Source organism: Bacillus rossius, chromosome 17 (assembly GCF_032445375.1).
Source record: "Bacillus rossius redtenbacheri isolate Brsri chromosome 17, Brsri_v3, whole genome shotgun sequence".
NCBI classification, from domain to species: domain Eukaryota; kingdom Metazoa; phylum Arthropoda; class Insecta; order Phasmatodea; family Bacillidae; genus Bacillus; species Bacillus rossius.
Window position 1 is genome coordinate 34,662,496 of NC_086344.1, and position 26,326 is coordinate 34,688,821.

At 34.9% G+C, this 26,326-nt stretch overlaps 2 protein-coding genes and 3 pseudogenes across 24 annotated transcripts in view; 2 read left to right on the forward strand and 3 right to left on the reverse strand.

Annotated features, from left to right (window-relative positions):
• Positions 1 to 26,326, reverse strand: part of LOC134540897 (calcitonin gene-related peptide type 1 receptor-like) — a 391,875-nt gene that overhangs the window by 235,159 nt on the left and 130,390 nt on the right. The window lies entirely within an intron of this gene.
• Positions 20,835 to 22,375, forward strand: LOC134540904 (ATP synthase subunit a-like; annotated as a pseudogene).
• On the reverse strand, positions 21,321 to 24,733 carry LOC134540900 (NADH-ubiquinone oxidoreductase chain 5-like). Its single transcript, XM_063383968.1, is given in 1 exon segment — positions 21,321 to 24,733. A coding segment is annotated over 1 exon segment (1,089 nt). The 3' UTR covers positions 21,321 to 23,644.
• On the reverse strand, positions 21,321 to 26,316 carry LOC134540899 (NADH-ubiquinone oxidoreductase chain 4-like; annotated as a pseudogene).
• Positions 21,588 to 22,375, forward strand: LOC134540902 (cytochrome c oxidase subunit 3-like; annotated as a pseudogene).

Sequence of the window (26,326 nt, forward strand, 5' to 3'; positions counted from 1 at the left end):
GACTCTACTAATGGTCATTTAGCTACATTATAAATACTTTAAAACATTGTGGACGGTTGATTTGGTTAGGATAGCTACGTTAAAGATAATTATAGAGATAATTAAAGATATTTCGGGGAACTTCGGGTTTTGGCTCTCTCGTCTGTGAAAACAAGGCTTCCCATGCCCGTTCGTGCATCTTCCGAATTTCCCCCCTCCTCCACTTCTTTGTGATATTAAAATATAGTTTATGTTAGTAAGCTCTGTTACGTTAATAAAATCTTTATTGACGTGTAAACATCTCAGCTTTCGGTATACGGCCTTTGGTAGGAGTCATTTCGTGAAAATAGAACTTAAATTAACACGAAATATAAATTCAATTATAAATAACTTAAGAACTCTTACATTTTTCGACCAAAAAAACACCATTACAGCCGCCTGTGAGACTGCACTCAAAAATGGAACAAGAAATATCTGTTTCAAATTACAGATGCTTGTAAATTCGTACATTTACACAAAAAAAACCCTGTAATAACTTACTGCAAAAATTGTGTTCGCAGTGATACTGCGTTCGTTGTCCCAGTACCTTACAGAGGGAGTTATTTCTAAACCGCTCCCTGAATAACTTTCCAGTATGAAACGCGCGCATAATAAGTATGATCAAATGAAATAAAGTCCAATTTTTTGAAAAATGTAATTATCTTTGTCATGATTTTAAAAAAAATTATGCTTGGATGTGAAAAATCGATGAAATTATAAAATGTTGTCATCATTTGTGTTGTTTTCGTTTCTTTCTCTTCTGTTTTGGAAAACTATTGTGTTTGTTTCGTGTTTTTGTCTCGTTTCAACTGTTGTGCTGAAATTTTTGGGTTCAATATTTTTGTGCTGTCATCTTTTGTGGTTTTTTTTTTTCGTTCTGTTAGACCATTTTTCTTTGTTTTTTTTTTTTTGTTGACCATATTCCTGTTATGTAATATTATGTGGTGTTTATATCCTATTGACAACAGCAATTTTTTGCTTAATTTGTGTTTTTGGTTTTTGTCTTTTGGGTTTTTTGTAGTTTTTTTCTACAGACATACATGATCTTAGCAATGGCGCATGTACAAAAGCTTACATCAAGCCATAACTAGAGACCTGAAAAATTCGCGGATTCATTTACCTCTAGGATAGCCTTCATTATCCTCTGCATTTTTCAAGCAAACACGTGTGTTCATTGGGTGCTAACATGTGAGGCGTCTCCACTAGGTAACTTGTGATTCGACGATTCTTTGGTCGATAATCTCTCATTTGGCCCAGAGAGCTCAAGTTAAACTTCGAGCCAATAGCAAAAACCAGCGGAATTGTACACGTGTTTGGATTTCAGCCTATCACGAAATTAATCCGCGAATTTTTTTCCGGTCGCTAGTCATAAAATGAAATGATGCGCCCATTTTTAGTGAGAAATACTCAGTATTATCCGGGAACATGTGAGGTTGCGGAGTTCGTCGCCAGGGGCGACAGCTACGAGACAGCTCGTCTGGTGCACGCGTGCTTACGAAATCGCTTCCGTCGCGTCGCGCTCGTCGCTCCCGTCGCGGGAGTGTGACGCGTCGTGCGACCAGGCCAGACCGAGAGATCGCCGTTCATTCATCACACACCCCGTCTTCGGGATATCATACGTAGAGACCTGCAAAATTCGCGGATTCGTTCGGTGATAGGCTAGAATTCAAATACACATACCTCTTAGATAATTTTGCTACCGGCTTACTGTACATCTGGACGAATCTCAACCAGTCATAAACCCTCAACCAAAGAAGGATCGAATCACAGACAAACCAGCTGAGACGACTTACAAGTCGGCAGCGAATGAACTTGCGTTATTTGCCCGAGTGTTCAGGGGTATGTGCAGTCTATCCTGAAGGCCATCGAAACCGCGAATTTTGCAGGTCTCTAATTATTAGGGACAGGAAAAATTCGCGGGTTCAATGACCTCTAGGATTAACTTTATAGTCCTACGTACACTCGGTCAAATGTCGCCCACTCATTGGCTGCTGTCTTGTGAGACGTCACATCGAAGAAGCCTGTGATTCGATAAAGCTTTGGTTGGGTGTTTCTCATTGGCCCATAGTCGTCAGGTGAGTTGTGAGCCGATAGCAGAGGCAGCACTGACGTATAACTATTTGTATTTTAGTCTATCGCGAAATGAATTCGCAAATTTTTCCTGTCTCTAGATATTATACGTCTTGGTTGGATACCAGTGTTTTTCATCAAAGTAGCTTGCTTGTGTTCGCAGGCTTTCGCGGCCATCGTCTGAAGTAGCTTGGCTTCCTGGGGTTGTAGCCGTGTCCTTGGCGAATAATTCACCCGACGTTTCTGCTCGACATTGCAGTCGCCATCATCAGGGAGCAGTTACCCACTGAGCAGGTACCTAATGAGTAGGTAACTGCTCCCTGATGATTGGCGAATTCAATGTCGACCAGTAACGTCGGTTATTATTCGCCAAGGACACGGCTACAACCCCAGAATCAAAGCTACTGCTAGCTTGCGTGCGCTTGTTTCGTACCGCGTAATGTATGATTAAAAAAGCTTATCGGTGTAAGTTAAGTTTCGTTTGAAGCTAGAGTACTCTTGCAAAGTCGCCATCTTGAAACATCCGTGTTTCAAATTGGAGTTATTCCTTTATTTATTTATTTATTTTTCTTTATAGTGCAACTGTACCAGATTTAATTTTAATTGCATGTAAATAATGGAAATATCATTTAATTTTAACTCTTCATTCAGTGGAAATTTCTTAATAAAAATTTAGGAAACAGCCTTTTTAAATATTCCTAACTCGTACGGATAGGTTTTCTTTTTGCATAATTTCGGCATTAAGAGAGAATCAAAAAACTTTATATACTAGAAGGCGAAAGAGGGGTAGTTTTTTAAAAAATAACAACAGTTTATTCGCATATCTAAAAAAAAAATATAATCCCATACGAGACAAGTTATTCAAGTACTTTAGTCAGCGTTTCACATACCTTCAGGAGAGAATCTCTTATTTCCAATTCACTGAGCATCAGTTAATCGGAGAGCTGGTAAATTAATCTCTGGAGCTCGGAGATTCTATTAAACTCGTGACCGAACTCTGGAAAGTGGCTCATAACTCTCCTTTCCCCGAAGGTCACGCTAAACCGTTCTCTCGGAACGCAACCCAACACTTAGCCCCGACTCGAAATACCCGTTATACTTCGCGACAAAGAATGAGGAAAAAAATAAATAAAATTACTGCTTCTACGGAGTAACATTCAAGTTGTGACGGCTCGCTCGGCTGACGGAGCTAATTTACCCGAGTCAACATCCTGGTATCAAGAGGTCAGCCTCGGAAAAGCGTCTCCGCATGAATAATTCAGTGACTGCCTTAAGCAACAGTCGGTTCGCAGGCGAGCCACCAGACGGTCTTCGCCACACGAAAACTTTTTCCAGCCCGCGACGCGAACAGTGTGTGTATCCGCGCATCTTGTCCGTGGCATCGTAGCTGCCAAACGAACGAACCAATTCTGTATTTTTTTTTTTGACGTGACAACGTCTAATAAATCGATGAACGCCGGCTGCACGCACGAAAAAGTGTCCCGTTACGCTGTGTCCCGTTACGCTCATTGTACGCTTGCGCCACATCTATCTCTCTTCCACTCGATTAGAACAACCATCGATTTGACTTTTTCGAAGCACTTTAAACTTGAAACACTCCCATTCGTTTCCTTCTTTTCCTATCACCGTCCTATCTTTAACAGAATAACACAGATTGGAAGAAGTTAAATAGCAAAAATGTAAAAAGTTATAATTAAAATTATCTCTTCGTTAAAGTAATAAACATATTTGCATTAATGAGTGAAATAAAAGTAAATTTATAAATTAAATTGTAGATTTCATTTCACTCCTTTGTATCCATACAAAATAGTGATAATTCAATAAAAATGATTCACTTTTATTCATAAAACTATGCACTCATTTCATAAATGTTTTATTATGACGTCACGTTAAACTATCGTCCGTAAACCAACTTTGCAGACAACCAATTTTTTTACGTGAATACGTCTTTAAAATTGCTTCCAAGGCAATTCAAAAATACGAATGATAACAAAATCGGAGGGATACACTTTCAGTGTTGCAGCTATTTATCTATCATCTCCATCACAAAATTTTATCACACTACTGGACAGCTAATGGATCAAGAGAATTCGTTACGTTAAGAGAGGACTGTGACGCATTCGTGCACGGTGGAGGGGGAAAACGCCGTCATTCTGAGGTCATTATGCTGCGTTTTCGAGATTTCCATTTAGTTTAACTTTCGGCTCGGAGAAGCTACGACGTTCGTTTGGGTTTCAATCGTCAGCTCTCGTAAAAATATATCGATTGCATATTTAAAACAGTGTAAAATAGTTACAGTGAATATATATGGAGTTAAAATATAAAAAATAGCGTATTTAATATTTTGTATAGAAAATATTACCTGTTACGTACACGTATTCACGTACAACACACGGCCGTGTCCGTGTTTTTTTTGTCTTTTGGGTATTTTTTAGTTTTCTTCTACAGAAAAAGTGCTTAGCAATGGCGTATGCCCAAAAGCTTTCATCAAGTCATGCACTCCCATTGCACAAATCTTTCAAAGATAATACAAATTTATGATATATGTTTTTTCGAGATAATACTAAGTATTTCTTACAAAAATTGTGAATAATTGTATATTTTTAATTGATATTTCATTCAAGAAATTTTTTTATGTTATGCTTATTAATATGCGCAGTTAGTACTGGAACGCTATTCAGGGAACTGATCCAAAATAACTTTAAGTATTGGAGCTACAGGGACAACAAAAAACACAGATGCCGGGGAATAATCCATACCCATTGTTACTGGGTATTTACGTTAAGCTTGTAGAAATTTTGAGAAGTTTAAATAAAAAAAAAGAACACACGTGTATGCATAACAGGTTTTGCATGATTAACTGACAAATTGACATTTTAAACGATTTTTTGTAGCACCGATATGAGGAATTAAATAGATTACATTAAAAAAAAATTGAAGGTTAAAAGGCAATACTACTGCATACTTAATGGTATGGTTTGAATTTATTTCAGAGACATTTTTATCCAATTTTCACAAATTCTTAACGTTTCGATGGTTCCGACTGCTAAGTAAGCTTAAATGAAAGTTTCTGAAGGAAAACATAACCATATCATCGATTAGCAAGTGGTATCATCTTTAAACCTAAAAACATTTTCAAAATCAAATACTTTTTTTTTCCTTATCCCGTACAACACAAAAACCTTAGAAATGGTCCTTGTATTGTGCTGATTACGCAAACAGAAATGTGAATTTCATGTTCTGAAAGTTAAGACACTGAAAGCATCTACAAGTTTCCCAGTATTTAAGACAATTGTAAAATAATGAAACGTTACGGGTCATACACTCTTTAACGGTTTTTTCCATTATAAGTTAGCGACCATACGAGATATGCTCAGCTCTGTAATGGCCTACACCTGTTGCCGCGCGTTACTACCAGAGGTTACGACCGTTAACTCGTGTGGTTTAGGACGTGGAGTCAGGAATCGTCAGAAGATGTGACGTATAGCTTTAGTCACACAGTACTAGATCATGTTTCATCCTTAGTTTGCTGTGTGCATTCAAATGGGCATTTACTCTCTCTCTCTCTCTCTCTCTCTCTCTCTCTTTCGTAGGGAACGAATGCTGCCAGTAGCGCTAACCTCGTTTCAGTCTGTTCTGTTGCCAGATGTACGCCATAGTAGAGACCTGTAAAATTCGCGGATTCATTTCGCTATAGGATAGAGTCCAAATACTTTTGACATTATTTTGCTTCTGTGATTGGGCCACAGTCTATCTGAAGGACTCTGGGCCAATGAAAAATCTTTAACAGAAGAATTAGCGAATCACGATCATTCCAGTCAACAGGTGTTACGAGTCGGTAACCAATCAGCAGATGTAATTTGCACGAGTGCATAGAGGATTATGGAGTCTATCCTTTAGGGATTTGAAATCGCGAATTTTTACAGGTCTCTAGCCATAGAGTACGAAAGTTTTAGACACAACTTTATAATGTAAGGAAATTATTTTTAAATGCTTTAAAAAAATCATATATTTTTTTAAGGAAACTGTGGAATGAGAATTTTAAAAATACATTTTCTTTTTGTATTTCATCGAGAGCATCATCTGATGAAAATCTATTTTTAAGTAACTGAAAGACACCATCTTGAATTCAACCTTTTTTATTTTTTGAAACAATTTTTTTTATGTAATTTAGGATCAACATTTTTTGGCTCCTTCTGAGCACAGCACTGGCTAGAATGCACTTACGGTAAAACCCGAGCCATTTTAACGACCATTTTTAAAGACAATTTACCTATCGCATGAGACAGAAGAGCCAGTAAAAGATGGAATTGAAAGAAAAACAATTCGCGAAGAAGAAGCGTACCGAAGGGAAAAGGTAGCAGACTTGACATCGCTGAAGGAATGACATTTTTTAATATACTTGTTTATTCTTATAGTAGAGCAAAATTCACCTGCGTTGTCTCTCTCTCTCTCTCTCTCTCTCTCCCCCCGCAGGGAAATCTGGCTCGTGAAAGAGAGAGATAATAAAATAACTGATGTGTAGGGACCGGAAAAATTCGCGGGTTCAATGACCTCTAGGATGAACTTTATAGTTCTACGTACACTCGGTCAAATGTCACCCTCTCATTGGCTGCTGTCTTGTGAAGGTGTTCCCAACGTAGCGGCCTGTGATTTTCGACACACAGCTTCGGTCGAGTGTTTCTCACCGGCCCGGAGTCATCCAGGTGAGTTGTGAGCCAATAGCAGAGGCAGCACTGAGGCAAAACTACATGAATTTTTAGGCTGTCGTGAAATGAATCCGCGAATTTATCCCGGTCTGTACGAGTGACGCGGTGTACCGCGGCGGAGCGCAACGGCGGAAGCTCCAGCTGCGGCCCTGCTTCCGCTTCCTGCCATCCGCAACCGGAACTCTCTTCCACGTCTCCGGCCTCAGGTCCGCTGTGTCCGGCGGCGAGGCGAGTGGAGGGGAGCAGTGAAGAGGGGGGGGGGGGGGGGTGATCCTCCACAGTGGGTTAGTCCTGCTACTGACGCCGCAAACCCCCGCTTCACGGGGTATCGACCCTCTCTCGGACAGCGGATTATTCCACTTCGAGATAACCGCGGCAAAACTTCTAACGGAACCGTTCACGTAAAAATTACAGGTATCTGCAAATCTGCGCATTCACAAAAAAAAAAATTGCCAGTCATGGGGACTGTCAACAGAAGTGAAAACTTAAAAAAATTGTTCGTCTGTGAAGTCAGTTAACGGACGATAGTTTAACGTGACAATGTCATCACCAAACATTGATGAAATGATTGCATACTTTTATTTATGAATAAAATTGAATCATTTTTATTGAATTATCACTATTTTGTATGGACACAATGAAGGAGTGAAATGAAATCTACAATTTAATTGATAAATTTACTTTTATTTGCACTCATTAATTCAAATAGTTTAATTACTTTAACGAACAGATTATCTCAACTATAACTTTTATACATGTTTGCTATGTAACTTCTTCCAATCTGTGTTATTCTGTTAAGGATAGGACGATGATAGGAAAAGTAGTAAACTAAATGGGAGTGTTTCAAGTTGAATGTGCCTCGAAAAAGTCAAATCGATATTTGTTCCAATCGAGTGGAAGAGAGATAGATGCGGCGCAAGCGTACAATGAGCGTAACGGGACAATGTGCGTTACGGGACACTTTTTCGTGCGTGCAGCAGGCGTTCATCGATTTATTAGACGATTTATTAGACGCTGTCACGTCAAAAAATAGCCAGTCATGGGGACTGTCAACAGAAGTGAAAACTGTAAATGTGTAATAATGTGACAACATTTCTACGTCAAATGTACGTAAGAAAATGATTTTGGTATTGTATCAGTACGATGTCAGCATGATATCATTTATTCTTACATCATTTTTTAATCACGACAGATGTCAGTGGTATGTCAAAATTACGTAAAAATTCATTACCTGGCTATGACTTGCCAGTGATGTCAGACCTAGGTCATGTATTCACGTGGTCAAATTAACTTCACTTACTGCCACTACAGCATGTCGGTGATGCGAACCCGTAAGTTTTGCCCCTACCAGAAAATCGTTTAACGCGGCTAAAGAAGTTTTCATTTCAATTACAGATATCTGCACAAGAAGAACAGCTGTATCATTGCAAAACAGTGTTAGCAGTAATGCTGGGTTCGGATTCTCACCTCTGTGTGATCTCAGGTACCTTTAATACTCTAAAAGTTATTTGCAAACCGTTCCCAGGATAAACGTCCTGTATCAACTGCGTACATTAACAAGCTTGATGAAACAAAATAAAGTTAAATTATTGAATATTCGATTATATTTTTTTCCGCGGGTTAAAAAAAAAATAATGCTTGAATGAAACGTCAGGTGAAATATAGAATTATGTGCAAAATTTTTGTAAGAAATACTCAGTATTATTTCTAAAACCGTATTGCATGCATAATTTGCACAAAGTTAAAATGTCATACTTGTAGCGTTACCATCTTTTTCTTGGCAACATGTTTCCAGAATGTCTTGTAAAAGTATAGAGAAATATTTATGCTGAATTCAGTGGCGTATGAAGAATTTGGAGGGGAAGGAGTCGATACCACATAACCTTAATTTTTCTAACATTTCCTTCATTATTATAAATTTTACCCACACAATGCTAAATATAAGTCTGCATGAAAAACCTTTCTTTTTCTTTTTCACTTGTGGGAATTATTAATTGTACTTCCTGGTTCCAGAAATGGATGTCATAATCCGCAAGGGAGAAGAGGGAGTGTTTTTTTTTGGGGGGGGGGGAATACAACCACCCTCCCCGCAACTGAAATCTCGCCCCTCCACAAAAAAAAACCTATCATTCCCACCAACAAAAGGAAAGAATTTGAAAGCGAACAGCAAACAATATACCGACTCCCCACAAACTGAAATGAAATTCTGCCTCCGCTCCTGCCACGAAATGCAGTGGTCAGCCACTGAAGTATCACCCTGCTATGAATGTTGTTGCATTAAGTCATTCTTTGCGAACTTATATATCTTATTATATATTATAAATAAATTTAATAATTACCAATATATAAAAAGCCTTAAAAGAAAATAATTTTCACAAGGTTTATTTATAATGTTATAGTTACCATTTATTAAATTATGAATTTTCTTATCGATTTTGTGGTAATAAACTCAAAAATTGGTTACAGTCTCAAGGCTGTTGGATCCGAGATGGAAACTCTCGGTTGTTGAAGGATGACGTCACACCCCAACCTAGCGGAAGGTGACGTGACTTGAACACGTGACATTCGGTGACATCTGCGCATCGGCCCGTCCGAGGGGCGACGAGGCCATTAGCACGTCGCGGGGAGGCGCGAGCATTGCTTTACGACCTGCCGAGTCGTGCGGGTTGTCCAACATCACGGACAGACAGACGGACGGATATCTGTGCGGGATGTCCAACATACCAGACGGACGGACGTCTGTGTGGTTTGTCCAACAATCCAAACTGACAGACGGATGACGGACGTCTGTGCGGGTTGTCCAACATCCCGGACTGACAGACGGACGTCTGTGCGGGTTGTCCAACATCCCGGACTGACAGACGGACGTCTGTGCGGGATGTCCAACATACCAGACGGACGGACATCTGTGTGGTTTGTCCAACAATCCAAACTGACAGACGGATGACGGACGTCTGTGCGGGTTGTCCAACATCCCGGACTGACAGACGGACGTCTGTGCGGGATGTCCAACATACCAGACGGACGGACGTCTGTGCGGGATGTTAAAATCCCGGACTGACAGACGGAATGACATCTGTGTGGGTTGTCCAACAATCCAAACTGACAGACGGATGACGGACGTCTGTGCGGGTTGTCCAACATCCCGGACTGACAGACGGACGTCTGTGCGGGATGTCCAACATACCAGACGGACGGACGTCTGTGCGGGATGTTAAAATCCCGGACTGACAGACGGAATGACATCTGTGTGGGTTGTCCAACAATCCAAACTGACAGACGGATGACGGACGTCTGTGCGGGTTGTCCAACATCCCGGACTGACAGACGGACGTCTGTGCGGGATGTCCAACATACCAGACGGACGGACGTCTGTGCGGGATGTTAAATCCCGGACAGACAGACGGACGGACATCTGTGTGGGTTGTCCAACAATCCAAACTGACAGACGGATGACGGACGTCTGTGCGGGTTGTCCAACATCCCGGACTGACAGACGGACGTCTGTGCGGGATGTCCAACATACCAGACGGACGGACGTCTGTGCGGGATGTTAAATCCCGGACAGACAGACGGACGGACATCTGTGTGGGTTGTCCAACATTCCAAACTGACAGACGGATGACGGACGTCTGTGCGGGTTGTCCAACATCCCGGACTGACAGACGGACGTCTGTGCGGGATGTTAAAATCCCGGACTGACAGACGGAATGACATCTTTGCTGGTCCTCCAACGTCACGGACTGAAGGACAGACGTACGGACGATCGTACGGGCGTACAGACGGACGAACGAACAGACTGACGGATGGACCAACAGACTGATGGATGTACGCACAGAAGAACGGAAAGACGAATGGTCGGACAGACTGAAGTACAGACGGACGGACACACATGGGAAAATGGGCAAATTCATTGGCAGACGGATGAATGGATGGATGGACAGGCAAGCGCGAACTGACGGACAGACAAACAAAACGAACGGATGGATGAAAAGACTGATGTAGAGACGGTTGGACATACAGACAGATGGACAAACGGACTGATGTTAAGACTGACGGACGGACACATGTGTCTTTGCCTGTCAGCCTGCGCAGTCCGGAAACAATAGCACCTTGGGAGAGTCCAGATGAAACAATGAGGTCCATTTGAAGACACCCTTGGTTGAAAAGTTGGTTAGCAAAACAAACCGTAGCTTCATGGAGGAATTATAGAGACACCACTAAAATTATAATACCATTAGCAATTTTTAAGATCATTATATTTTGTTTATAAACTTTTGATAACGTTAAATTGTTACTTAAATAACCTTTAAATCCTAAATTAATTCATTATTAAGTAATTAATTATTAGGGTATGTATTAATTTTAGAAATGATTTTTTAAACAAAACATAATTAAGAATTTAATGAAATGTTAACTACACAAAAACTTGTATGTATATATTTTAATGTTTTTTGAAAGAATGGATTTTGGATAAATAATTTATATTTGGACAAAACTGTATATAGTGAATAAATAAATCTCGCAAGACGAAGGTGGTTTGTCTTAATTAATAAAGGCAGAACAAAATTCTTATCGTCTATATTTCGCTATTGTAAAAAAATTATTAACTAGCCATCAAAATACAGAAAAAAAAATAATAAGATTTCCACAAAACCTAAGAGCTTAATATTATTTAAAAAAATTTATAAAAAAATAAAGACATTTTTTGTGAAACTCAGATGCCATAAGCTCGAAAGAGCTTTCTAGGAAAAATCGTAAAATTGCCATCATGAAGTGAGTATTGTTTAAATAAGGTGTTAAAAACACGGTCGAGACGACTCACAAGTCAGTAGCCAATGAACAGGTGGCATTTGCCCGAGTGTGTAGAGTGTAGTAGAGTCTATCCTGGAGGTCATTGAACCCGTGAATTTTGCAGGTCTCTAGTAGGGGCATGCAGATCTCGCGAAAAGCTTTCGAGAATAGCTTAAGGTTAAAACACTGTAGCATCGTCTGTGTTTCGTGATTGGGTTAGTTTCTCCCAGATACATATCGATTGTTACAACACCAATCGCAGTGATCCAGTGCGGAAGCAAACGCGTCCTGAGTGGCTCGGTCAAACAAGGCAACGACTTCTCTCACAGACGGCCGCCAATAACAAGTAAGAAACCACAGGTGCGGGTATACCTTGTTGCAGTCTAATATGCGTTCAGATCTTTTCGCAAAAAATACCTGCCCCTAGGCATTTGTAATAAATAAAACTGAACCAATTAATTGGGCGATACCTTATGAACTCAGTTGTCACCCCACATTATACTCGTAACAATATACTCAGAATTATCCTAAAAAACTAATTTCATTTATGCAAAAATAACCATAGTCATGTGTTGTACAAAGTTACAATACATTTCTTGTAGTATAACAAACTATTTCTTGGCAGCTGGTTTCCCAAGGAATCGTTTGTTAAAGTACAGAAAATTTTGTTGCTACGCAAAAATATTGCACACACCAAAAACCCCCTAACTTATTACGTCTACGAAATGAAATATGTGCGGGTGGAAAATGAGGTTAAAAAAAAACGGGACCGTAGCTTAGGAAACTACCGGGCAATTTATCTTGCCAATATGATGGTTAAAATCTACCACTAGTGTGGAAAAAGGGAAGGGGGGAGGTTATGTCATAAGCCGTATTATATAAGACGGGCGTGAAGCGTATTAGAAAAGGGGATATAACTGACTGAGTAATAATGCAATCATCCGTTCTCTTTTTTACCCCCATAATGAAATATTTAATGTGTGTTGTATCAGTGCTCAATTTGTGGCTGCTCGCAGCGAAAATTTCCCGGTTTTTGACTGCGTAAATGAAAAACAAAAATTTTCAGCAAATCTTCCAGTACTCGCCAGTGATGTGTAACATCTAACCTCGGTAACGAGCAATTTAATGTGTTCTCATGTTGCATATACCATTATAATAAGAAATCCGGACACGAAATTTAACGTACGATTCTTTAAAATAATGCCAAGCGTGATAAATATTCGAAAAAAATGTGTTTTCAACTACGTACATTTATGTACGCGAATCACACGTAGTTTCCGCATCCACCGTTAAAATTTGCTGCCAGAGCCACCATGTCGAATATTAAAATATTTGATTAGAAGAGCGAATTTTTTAAACTATATAATGAAACGGCGCGATAAAATAGAAAAAAAAAACCTTGAAAAATAATAAACCCTGGATTTGGACCTTATTTTTAACACTGAATTTTATCAAAATACTCACCGTTTTGTTCAAAATCATTAAAAAATTAATATTATAAAGCTTTCCTTTGGCTTTGTGAACTTTGTTTCACGCCATCCTCCGCAGATGGCAGCACCGTGGTTACACATTTCCGTTCCATGCGACTTCCGTCGCTGTATACTAAGAACTAAGATGTTACACATCAAAAAAAGCTGTAGCCTATTTTAAAATCTTGGCCAATTGACGTCAGGTTGAGCCTCAAATTACAAATGATTAATATTTTTTTTGCAGCCTGCCCGTCATTTCAACTCAGCCATGTTGTCTTCTCCGTTTTGACAGGATTAATATATTTAGAAAGTGCAACGGGTAATAGATGAAGAAAAATAAAATATGAAAGCTTGATATTGAAAGTAAGGACAATTTTTATATATTAGAAAATACGATGGCGTATCTTTAAGTAACGAATGCGTCAAGTTTTAAGTAGGGTAAGAATTAGTAAAAGTTTTAACTTTTCTCTAAAAAAAAAAAGGGGGGGAACTTGGACGGCACTGCTACTGACCGGGCGTAATGCAAAAACTCGCGAGTCCACGTACCGATAGCGTTCTTCTGTCCCCGGCGAAATGCGCAGTTACATCGTCAACTCTGGAGGAAGCCCCGATCACACTGAAAGATCCTAGGCGGCGAGAAGTGTGGCTCCGACGACGGGCTATCACGGGTTGTGCGAATGTGGGCTCTCTCCGCAACCGACAGAGCGATACGAGATCCGGGATTTTCAAACTGAACAAACGTCGGGACAAATGCCCCGACGTGCATATGGAAGTTACGTGGAAAAAATTAATAAACGGCAATACTTTCATTTAGTTTCATACTGTCATTTTTTTTTCTTTTTTAAATATATTATTTGACGTAAACTTATTGATACGCCTAAGTGAGTACTATATAATTAGAGCCACGGAATTTTCGCGGATTCATTTAGCCGCAAGCTAGAATGCAAACCTCCACACTGTCGCACTGTGTTCATGATTGGACCGCAGTTATCTGGACACGCCCCTCTACGACCGTGAGCCAACGATATCCAGCTAGGAGAGAAGTAAGCGAATCAGGTAGTGCAAAATAACAAGGATAAAAATGTTCTCGCTTAGAAATCAACCAACGGGAAAGTAAACATGGGTCGAGCACACCTATAACTTTGAATTCTATCCTGAGGCCAGAGGAATCCGCGAAATTTCCGGGACTCTATATATAATATATTTCATGTCAGATCATAGCTCACCTGCAGAAATTAGCACTGATGAAGCACTGATCATCGACAAAAAAAATATTTTAATTTTGAAAATTCCAGTTTGCGGTCGGAAGGGGTTGGTTTGACACACGGCCTTTTCGCCCTGCGGATCTCAACGCCCGCGCGTGTGCCAGCTACGGCCCGCCTGGGATCGAACTTCTGCCTTCCCGGAGCGTAAATCACAAGTTGGGAGGAGAGCGTGGGATACCTGTGCGAAATATTCATGCACCTATACCCCTCCTTCCACGCTCCTTCCACCCCCTTCTCTTCCCACGAACGGACGCTAGCCTCTTGGTCCTCGCATCCGGTCAGGGGAGGCTGTTCGACGAAGAGGAGAGGGGGGAAGGTAGGGGTTTTTGCGATAAGGGTAGGGGAGGATTCGCCGGACAGTCCCAGGAGGCCATTTGTCATCCTGCAACTACGATATCCCTACCACATACCCCACCTCTCCCAACACCACAATATACGAGGGGGTTGTTTGAGAGATCAATGAATGCGTTTACGTGGACAAGAGGCAACAAAATGACCATCACATTCACAAAGGGGTCGTTACCACAACGCCGAATATACCATAACGCCGAATTTCAAAATTGACCACAACGCCGACAGCTAGAAAACTGCTGTGTACCGCGACGCCGAAATAACATCTGAATGAATTTGTGTGTGTTTCTTAAACGTACCTTAACGCCGAAATACTACAATCAAACCTAACCTTACCTAACCTAACCTAGCGTAATACAACCTAACCTAACTTAACCTAGCCTATCCTAGCCTAGCCTAACCTAGCCTAACCTAGTGTCTAACCTAACCTAGTCTAACTTAACGTAACCTTTGTGGCAGTCCTGCAATGACTTTTTCGGCGTTAGTGTATTTCGGCGTTGTGGTAATTCGGCGTTGTGGTAATTCGGCGTTGTGGTACACAGCAGTTTTCTAGCTGTCGGCGTTGTGGTCAATTTGGCATATCGGCGTTGTGGTATTTCGGCGTTGTGGTGCGTCCCCTTTACAAAGATCACTCCTAAAGGCCCTCCGCGCACGATCAGTACAGCTTACCAGTTCGGAATGCTCAGCCCGAACCGACTGTTTGGACTGGACTGAAGCCTTCCCAACATATGATCAGTATTGAGTTTGATGTTTGCTTTTGGATGTGTCGTTTTCACCGTAGAATAATGGAAGAAACTTTTCATGTTGCACTTTTGGTAAGAAAAAAATTGGTTGTCTGTAAAGTCGGTTTACGGACGATAGTTTAACGTGACAACGTCATAACAATACATTGATGAAATTATTGCATACTTTTATGAATCAAATTTAATCATTTTTATTGAATTATCACTATTTTGTATGGATTCAAAGAAGGAGTGAAATGAAATCTACAATTTAATTGATAAATTTACTTTTATTTGAACTCATTAATTCAAATATGTTTATTACTTTAACGAAGAGATTATTTTAACCATAACTTTTATACATGTTTGCTATTTAACTTCTTCCAATCTGTGTTATTCTGTTAAGGATAGGACGATGATAGAAAAATAGTAGGAAACGAATGCGAGTGTTTCAAGTTTAATGTGCCTCGAAAAAAGTCAAATCGATGGTTGTTTCAATCGAGTGGAAGAGAGATAGATGCGGCGCAAGCGTACAATTAGCGTAACGGGACACAGCGTAACGGGACAATGTGCGTTACGGGACACTTTTTTTCGTGCATGCAGCCAGCGTTCATCGATTTATTAGACGTTGTCACGTCAAAAAGGCGGAGAAGAAAACAGCAAAAGCAACCAACGAGTATGGACAAAGACGTCTACCACGACACTCAGCCGATGGAATGAATGATTGTTCGGACTGACGGTTTGGACTGGCGAGACGTTGTTCCCACACACACACACACACACACACGACAGTTCGGACTGAGGGTTCTCGAGTCCACACACAGTCCAAATTTTTATGGAAATCCATCAGTTCGTCAGTCCATTAAGCTTCACGGTATAGTTCCGAATCTTCAAGCTCCAAAACAGCGAAAAAAAAAGAATATCAAAGGATTTGTGGGGGCCCCTCCGTTTGTGGAGGCCCCGAAAGCCCCGGTTGCCCCTCCCCTAAATCCGGCCCTGTCATTGAGCATTTCTTACTAAAGTTATAGCATATAATATACACCACTAAGGCTTGGAAACTGTTGAAACCGGAAGGCCGTATTTCGGTTGCTGTTTTTCGCCCGCGCGCAGTAATCCAAGGACCGCGAATATACGCCCCATGTTACAACAGCAGCGGCGTGCAATAATGGAAATGGATTTCGTCGGAGCGCAGCCGTGTTCGCGCGGTGTTTATGGGACAGATAAACGGGCAATATATTTTAAAGAGCAACTCGGCTTGCAATCGTGCGTAAAATATTTTTTTTATTTCATTTTTTTTTAAATATAGATTTTAGACCGGGTAGATGGAGGGAGAGATTCGTAAAACGAATGGGACAAAATTCCGTGATATCATTTTCATGGATCTACGTACGCCCCTGCTGGTTTTCACGGGCTTTCGTAGAGACACCACAAGTTTTTGGACAAGAAACAGATCAATACACAAACAGACAGAAAGCATACCGAAAATCAGCAAATGTCAAATGTCAAACACATACACAGCCCAGAGATATGCTTGGAAGAAGTAAGTCGGGGGAAAAAAAAGAACAGTGGGCTGACAACTAAGAGAGATACGAGAGACTATTCGTCTGATATGTAATTCCCCCCCCCCCCCCAACTAATCATTTACACGGAATTATCAGTCCTGTCTAGATCTGCTAATTTTGACTTACTTTCTGTGTGTTTGTGTAATCATCTATTTATCGTTCATTCTTGTGAATTTTATATGACAAGCAGTGAAAATCAGCAATGGCGTTTGCCCATTAAAATGCGTTAAGCAATTCTTCTGCATTGCAAGAACCATTCAAAGAACGTACTCGGGTTCTTCCCGCACTAGAAGCTAAAATTAAAATTTTTAAAGCGTGCTGGGTACGATGCACTATACATGTTGTTAATTTTTACGAACAACATTCATCCTTCAAAATATGTATGTATGAATACTTTTAAATTATGTTTTATCTGTCTTCATTCTAAATGATTTTTCAATGTGTTATAATATAAAACTTTTAGAAAATAAAGTTTTATTTTTTGTGAAGTAAATATTGCAGTTCTTATAGCTAAACTATCTCGCAGTAAATGTTATCAATTTAAAAATATTACTTTTATTTATATCCTTTACATTATTTGCATTGCAAAGTTATGTAACATATTTACACAATTATCTGGCATCGTGGCAATTAGTTGATACATTGATGTCCATGTCTACTAAATTATAAAAATAATCATATTAACTGTAGTATGTTTTTATAATGATATGTATGTACTAAAATGTATTCATATTATAAATGTATATACAGTATATGTGTGTGTGTAAATGGAACAAAAATATTTTTGTAAAATTACAGATATTTGTAAATTTGAACATTTAGATGAAAACAACTGCTTCGCTACAAAATAGTGTTCGCTGGGTTAGGATTCTTACCCGGAATTTATACTTCTGTGTTGTCCCACTACTTCCAATAGTTAAATTTATTTGTAAGCCGTTCCCTGAATAGGCTTTCCATCATTATCTGCGTACATTAATAAGCATGATAAAACAAATTAAAAATCTAATTCAATGGTTTGAAAAAAAAATATGTTGTGAATGAAACATCAATTAAAATGTAAAATTATGGGCCAACTTCCGGATTAATATGTTGTATTTACGTATATCGAAAAACGTATTTCGCAAATGCAAAAATAACGACAGCCGTGTGTTTGCACAAAGTTTCAATATATTTCTTTTAGTGTTACAAACTATTTCTTGACAACTGTTTCCCAAAGGAATCTTTTGTGCAAGTGTAGAAAAAAGGTTCTCCTGTGTGCATGCCAATCCCCCCCCCCCCCCAATGGTGGAACTAGGTGGACCACTGGGTCCAGCGCTGTTTATTGTTAAATGTTTAACTATTACAATAGTTTATAAACTAAGAAAAAATTGGTTATTTTTTATCCAATGAAATTTTAGAAGATTTTTACACACCTACAGCTAAATTTTATTTTTCCGCAACTATTTTCATTTTTATCTAAGTGTGTGAAATAAATATAAATTACTTGCTGTGGTTATTTTAAAAATAAAATAATTTTTCATAAACAAAAGATAAAGTTTTCTGACTTATGAAATATTTAGTAACCATGATTATAACCTGTATTTTTAAGGTTAAAAAACAACAATCTAAACAGAGTGTAGGTAAGAAATAACCGTGCAATTATAAATAAGCACGTGGTTGTAGTAAAATTCCTCTCCCCCCCCCCCCCCCCCCCCACGGGAATCGGTCCTGGGGTCCAGGGCCCGTAATCGAATGTGTGCAGTACATGCTCTCCCGTACGGGCCGAACCTCCGTCGACTCTGCGCGAGCTTCGCGATAGCCGGAGAGAGGGGAAAATGGATACGCCATTCCATCTTGACTCAGAGGTGTTTGCACAGGAGCGTCAATGAGATGCTGGTACAAGCCATCCCAGCATCCTCGCCAGCCACTACCCTCTGTAGAGGACGGGCAAAGTTCACGCCGTGTGCCTGAACGACGAGAATATTATATATATATATATATATATATATATATATATATATATATACCGTGCAAAGGTAGCATAATCATTAGTCATTTAATTGTTGACTTGTATGAATGGTTGGACGAAGTATTAACTGTCTTATTTATATTATTAGAATTTAAATTTTGAGTTAAAATGCTTAAATTTTTTTATAGGACGAGAAGACCCTGTAGATCTTTATTTATTTGATTCTTATATTTTTTGGATTATTTATTTATAATTATTATATATTTTTTGTTGGGGTGACAAGGAGATAAAATTAACTCTTTATTTTATTTAACACTGATTTGTGATTTTTTGACCTTTTATTAATGTTATAAGATTTAGATACCTCAGGGATAACAGCGTAATTCTTTTTGAGAGTTCATATCGACAGAAGAGATTGCGACCTCGATGTTGGATTAAGATTATAAATAGGTGTAGGTGCTTATTAATTAAGTCTGTTCGACTTTTGAAATCTTACATGATCTGAGTTCAAACCGGCGTGAGCCAGGTTGGTTTCTATCCATAATATTTTATTTTATATTAGTACGAAAGGACCATATAATTCAAATAATTTGTTTATTTTATTATTTTACTAATTTGGCAGATTTAAGTGCGTTAGATTTAGAATCTATTTATATTGTTTATACATTAATTAGTATTGATATTTCTTGATATTTTTTTATCTTTTTTTTCTTTTCTCATTTTAATTATTTTTGTTTTAGTAGGTGTTGCTTTTTTTACTTTATTTGAGCGTAAAATTTTAGGTTATATCCAGAATCGAAAAGGTCCTAATAGGGTTAGTTTTTTAGGGTTTTTACAACCATTTTCTGATGCTATTAAGTTGTTTTCTAAGGAGAATATTTTTCCTATTAAATCTAATTTTATTCCTTATTATTTTTCTCCTGTGTTTAATTTGTTTTTATCTTTATTAATTTGGATTGTTATTCCTTATTTTTCTAATATTTATATTTATAGTTTAGGTTTAATATTTTTTTTATGTTGTGCTAGTTTAAATGTTTATAGAATTATGATTGCTGGTTGATCTTCTAATTCTAATTATTCTATATTAGGAGGTTTACGTTCTGTTGCTCAAACTATTTCATATGAGGTTAGTTTATTTTTGATTTTATTATCTTTTATTATTTTAAGAGGTAGATATCTTTTAATTGATTTTTATTATTTTCAGTTTTTTTGTTGATATATTTTTTTATTTTTTCCTTTATGTTTATGTTTATTTTCTTCTTTGTTAGCTGATACTAATCGTACTCCTTTTGACTTTGCTGAAGGTGAATCTGAATTGGTATCTGGGTTTAATGTTGAATATAGTAGAGGTGGTTTTATTTTAATTTTTTTAAGTGAATATTCAGATTTTGATGATACAGAATTTGATTCATATATAATTAATAGAGAAAATAATAATTTTCGTTTACTAGATGTAGATAATCGAATAGTTTTACCTTCAAATACTTTCATTCGAATAATTGTAACATCTATAGATGTAATCCATTCATGAACATTACCGTCTAGTGGAGTTAAAATTGATGGAACACCTGGACGACTAAATCAAGCAAGAATAATATTAAACCGAAATGGATTAATTTATGGTCAATGTTCAGAAATTTGCGGAACAAATCATAGATTTATACCTATTGTTGTTGAAAGTGTACCTATTAATAATTTTATTAAATGAATAATAAAATCATCAAATGACTGAAAGCAAGTAATGGTCTCTTAAACCACTTTATAGTAAGTAGCAACTACTTTTGATGAGAAAATTAGTTAAAATTATAACATTAGTATGTCATACTAAAATTATTAAAATTTAATATTTTCTAATACCACAAATAGCACCTATAAGATGAATAAGTATATATATATATTTCATTATAATAATAATAATATTCATTATAATAATTTATTTTAATAAAACAATAAAAAAAATTAAAATAAATGAATTAAAAAAAATAAATAATGAAAAATACTGAAAATGATAACAAACCTATTCTCAATTTTCGATCCTTCAACAAGAATTATTAGCTTAAAAATAAATTGAATTAGAACTTGTATTGGATTAATAATTATACCTACCTATTTTTGAATAATAAATAATCGATTTAAAATTATTATATTAAAACCATCAATTATTTTAAATAATGAATTTAAAATACTATTAACTAATAAAAATAAAGGAACAACACTAATTTTCATTTCATTGTTTATAATAATTATAATCAATAATATTATAGGATTATTCCCATATATTTTCACAAGAACAAGACATCTAGTAATAACATTATCATTAGCATTGCCTATGTGATTATCTTTTATAATCTTTGGATGAACAAAAAATACAGAAAAAATATTTACACACTTAGTACCAACAGGAACACCTACAGTATTAATACCTTTTATAGTGTGTATTGAAACAATCAGAAATATTATTCGACCAGGAACATTATCGGTACGTTTAACGGCAAATATAATTGCTGGTCATCTAATCCTAACTTTATTAGGAAATACAACAATAAACACAAGATTTAATATATTACCAATAATATTAATTATTCAAATAATATTATTAACATTAGAAACAGCAGTAGCTATTATTCAAGGATATGTATTTGCTGTTCTAAGTACATTATATGCAAGAGAATCAAACTAATGTCAATTAAACAAAATCATCCCTACCATTTAGTAGAAATAAGACCTTGACCATTAGTTGGAGCAGTGTCAACAATAATAATATTAGTTGGAACAGTTAGATTCTTTCAACAAATAACAAACTTAATCATAACAATAGGAGTATTTATAACAATTTTAACAATAATTCAATGATGACGAGATGTTGTTCGAGAAGGAACTTATCAAGGAATACATACTAAAATAGTAATTAAAGGATTACGATGAGGAATAATCCTATTTATTGTTTCAGAAGTATTCTTTTTTCTATCTTTTTTCTGAGCATTTTTCCATAGAAGATTATCATCAGCTGTGCAAATTGGAACAATATGACCCCCTATAGGAATTTACCCTTTCAACCCTATACAAATTCCATTATTAAATACTATAATTCTATTAACATCAGGAGTTACTGTAACATGAGCTCATCACAGATTAATCAATAATAATTTTAAAGAAATAAATCAAAGTTTAATAATTACAATTATTATAGGAATTTATTTTAGATTATTACAAATATATGAATATATTGAAGCCCCATTTACAATTAGAGATTCAGTTTATGGATCAACATTCTTTATAGCAACAGGATTCCATGGTATTCATGTTATTATTGGAACAACATTTTTATTTGTATCATTAACACGACAATTAAATCTACATTTCTCAAAAACACATCATGTAGGATTTGAAGCAGCAGCATGATATTGACACTTTGTAGATGTAGTATGATTATTTCTATATATTTCTATTTACTGATGAGGTAATTATTTACTTAATATAATAAGTATATTTAACTTCCAATTAAAAAGCCTGAATTAAATCAGAGTAAATAATAAATTCAACAATTACAATAGCAATAATAATTTTATTAATTACAAATTTAATAATAATTTTAAATATAATCATCTCAAAAAAATCAATTATAGATCGTGAAAAGAATTCACCTTTCGAATGCGGTTTTGATCCTAAATCATCCCCACGAATTCCTTTTTCACTAAAATTTTTTTTAATTGCGGTAATCTTTCTAATTTTTGATATTGAAATTGCATTATTACTACCAATAATACCTACTATAATATTATCAGAAATAAAACAATGAATAACTACATCAATATTATTTATCTTAGTATTAATTATAGGACTTTATCATGAATGAAATCAAGGAGCACTAAACTGAACAAAATGGGATTATAGTTAATTATAACATTTGAATTGCAATCAAAAAGTATTGCATTAATGCAATTATTCTCAAATAAGAAGCATACTTATGCATTTAGTTTCGACCTAAAAGAAGATATAAAATTATCCTTATTTATTAATTGAAACCAAAATAGAGGTATATCACTGTTAATGATAAAAATGAATAATTATTCCAATTAAGGAAATATGAAGATCAAATAATAGCTGCTAACTAATTATTATAACGGTTAAATTCCGTTTATATTTCTATTTATATAGTTTAAGAAAAATATTACATTTTCATTGTAAAGTCAAAATACAATTTTTATAAATATTTATAAGAAAAACTTCTTCCTTAATATCTTCAATATTAAACTCTACATAAGCTATATAAATTAAATAAATATCAAAATAATAAATCAAAAAGAAATAATAATATAAAAAAAATTAAAAATATTATTCTGAATAATCTGATTATATAAAGAAATTTTACTAAGTAAATAATATAAACCTTGACCACCTATAAATTCAAACCAGCCAAAATCTCTAATTGAATTTAACTTCAATCCAAAAAATAAAGAAAAATATGTACTTTTAATAGTAAAAAAAGGAAGAAATCATATGTTCCCAAAAAATAAACAAGAATTATATATAAAATAATTATATAATAAATCAAATAAATTAAACTTATTAACAAAATAACCTATTCAAAATCCAAAAAAACAAATAATAAGAACCATAATTTTCATTATAAAAGGTATTATAATTAAATAAGGATAAGGAAATAATAATCATCTTAATATACAACCACCAAAAATAGAAACTATTAACAAAACACTTATACCAAAAAGCATATATCATCTACCATCAGAAACAGAATGATAAGAAAAGAAAGAATAATCCTTAATTATTAAATAATAAATTAAACGAATACTATAACTAACAGTTAAACCAGTAGAAACATAAAAAATAATATAAGAGAAAATTCTAATATAATTAATAGAATATATATCTAAAATTAAATCCTTAGAATAAAATCCAGATAAAAAAGGAAAACCACATAAACAAAGACTAGCAATAGAAAAACATAAAGAAGTTAAAGGCATTTGATTAAATAAATTACCTATATAACGAATATCTTGACAATCCTTAAATGAATGAATAATAACACCTGAACATATAAATAATAAAGCCTTAAATAAAGCATGAGTTAATAAATGAAAAAATGCTAAATAAATACAACCAAATGACAAAATAGATATTATTAATCCTAATTGTCTTAATGTAGATAAAGCAATAATTTTCTTTAAATCATATTCAAAATTAGCACAAATACCAGATATAAATATAGTAATCAATGAAATAAATATTAACATTAATGATAAAGAACTATCAATATATATTGGGTTAAAACGAATTAATAAATAAACACCAGCAGTAACTAAAGTTGAAGAATGAACTAATGAAGATACAGGAGTAGGAGCTGCTATTGCTGCAGGTAATCAAGGAGAAAAAGGAATTTGAGCACTTTTAGTTATAGCAGCAATAACAATTAAAATACCAATAAGCTTAACATCAAAATTAAAAGAAAAAAAATCAATATATATAAAATAATTTCAACTACCATAATTAAATATTCAAGCAATTGATATTAATAATATTCTATCACCAATACGATTTGATAAAGCAGTAATTATACCTGCATTAAAAGATTTTACATTCTGATAATAAATTACTAAACAATAAGAAACTAAACCTAATCCATCCCAACCTAATAAAATTCTAATTAAATTAGGTCTAACAATTATTATTATTATAGAAAGAATAAATATTAAAACTAAAAAAATAAATCGATTTAAAAATAAATCATCAGATATATAGTCCTTTCTATAGTAAATAATTATAGAAGAAATAAAAAGAACAAATCTCATAAAAATTAAAGACATTCAATCAAAAAGAAAAGTTATTACTAATTGAGAACCATTAAATATAAATAATTCATATTCAATAAAATAAATAATATTAAAAATACAAAAATAAATACCCATAATAAAAAATAAAAATCTAATTAAAAATAAATAAACTAATAAAATTGTACATAATGAATAACACCAAAGAATAACTTAAAGTAATAAATACATATTCAGACCCACAAACTGATATTTTAAATTAAATTATTTAAGTAAATAAATATTATATTAGATAAAAAAATAATTATATTTAAAGGTAATCAATGCAAAAATAATAATAAATATTCACGAATATAACCATTATAAAAAGAAAATGAACCAGAATAAATTATACCATGCTGACTATAAGAATATATATATAAAGTATAAGCAGCACTAAAAAAAGATATAATAATAAAAATATAAGTATTTAAAAAATCCCATGAAACCAATCTATTAAACAATATAATTTCACCTATTAAATTTAATGAAGGAGGAGCAGCTATATTATAAGCTCTCAATAAAAATCATCATAATGAAAAACTAGGTATAAAATTAATTAAACCTTTAATAATAAATAAACTACGACTACCTAAACGTTCATAAACAATATTTGCTAAACAAAAAAGTCCAGAAGAACATAAACCGTGAGCAATTATTAAAATTAAAGAACCAAAAACCCCTCAATAATTAAAAGATAAAATACCTCCTAAAACCAATCCTATATGAATTACTGAAGAATATGCAATTAAAGATTTTAAATCACTTTGACGAAGACAAACAAGACTAATAAATAAACCGCCTAATAAACTAATACCAACTCAAATAAAATTATAAAAAATACCAGAAATAATTAATAAAGAAAAAACACGTAATAAACCATAACCCCCCAATTTAAGTAAAACCCCAGCTAAAATCATTGAACCCGAAACAGGAGCTTCAACATGAGCTTTAGGTAATCATAAATGAACAAAAAATATAGGCATTTTAACCAAAAAAGAAAAAATCATACAAAAATAAAAAATAAAATAAAAATAATTTACCTCAAAAAATAAACTAAATGATAATCTACCAAAATAATTATAAAAATACAAAATAGAAACAAGTATTGGAAGAGAAGAAAATAAAGTATAAAACAAAAAATATATACCAGCCTGAAGACGCTCAGGTTGGTATCCTCAACCAAAAATCAAAAATATCGTAGGAATAAGACTTGCTTCAAAAAATAAATAAAATAAAATTAAATTATTAACTGAAAAAGTAATAAATAATATAATAAATAAAAATAAAGAAAAAAAAAGAAATAGATTAAAATAATACCTATATTGATAAATAGACCCACTAGCCAAAATTATTAAATTACAAATAAAAAAACTTAATAAAATAAGTGAATATGAAATAATATCACAACCAAAAAAATATCTAATTCTATAGTAATAATATGAACTAGTAAAAAAAAAATAAAAATTAAATATAATAAAAAAAAATAATATATGAACTAATCATCAAAAACCATAATAACAAAAGGGGATTATAAATATAAAAAAAAATAAAAACTTTAACATTGCAATAAATTAAATGATATAAAAT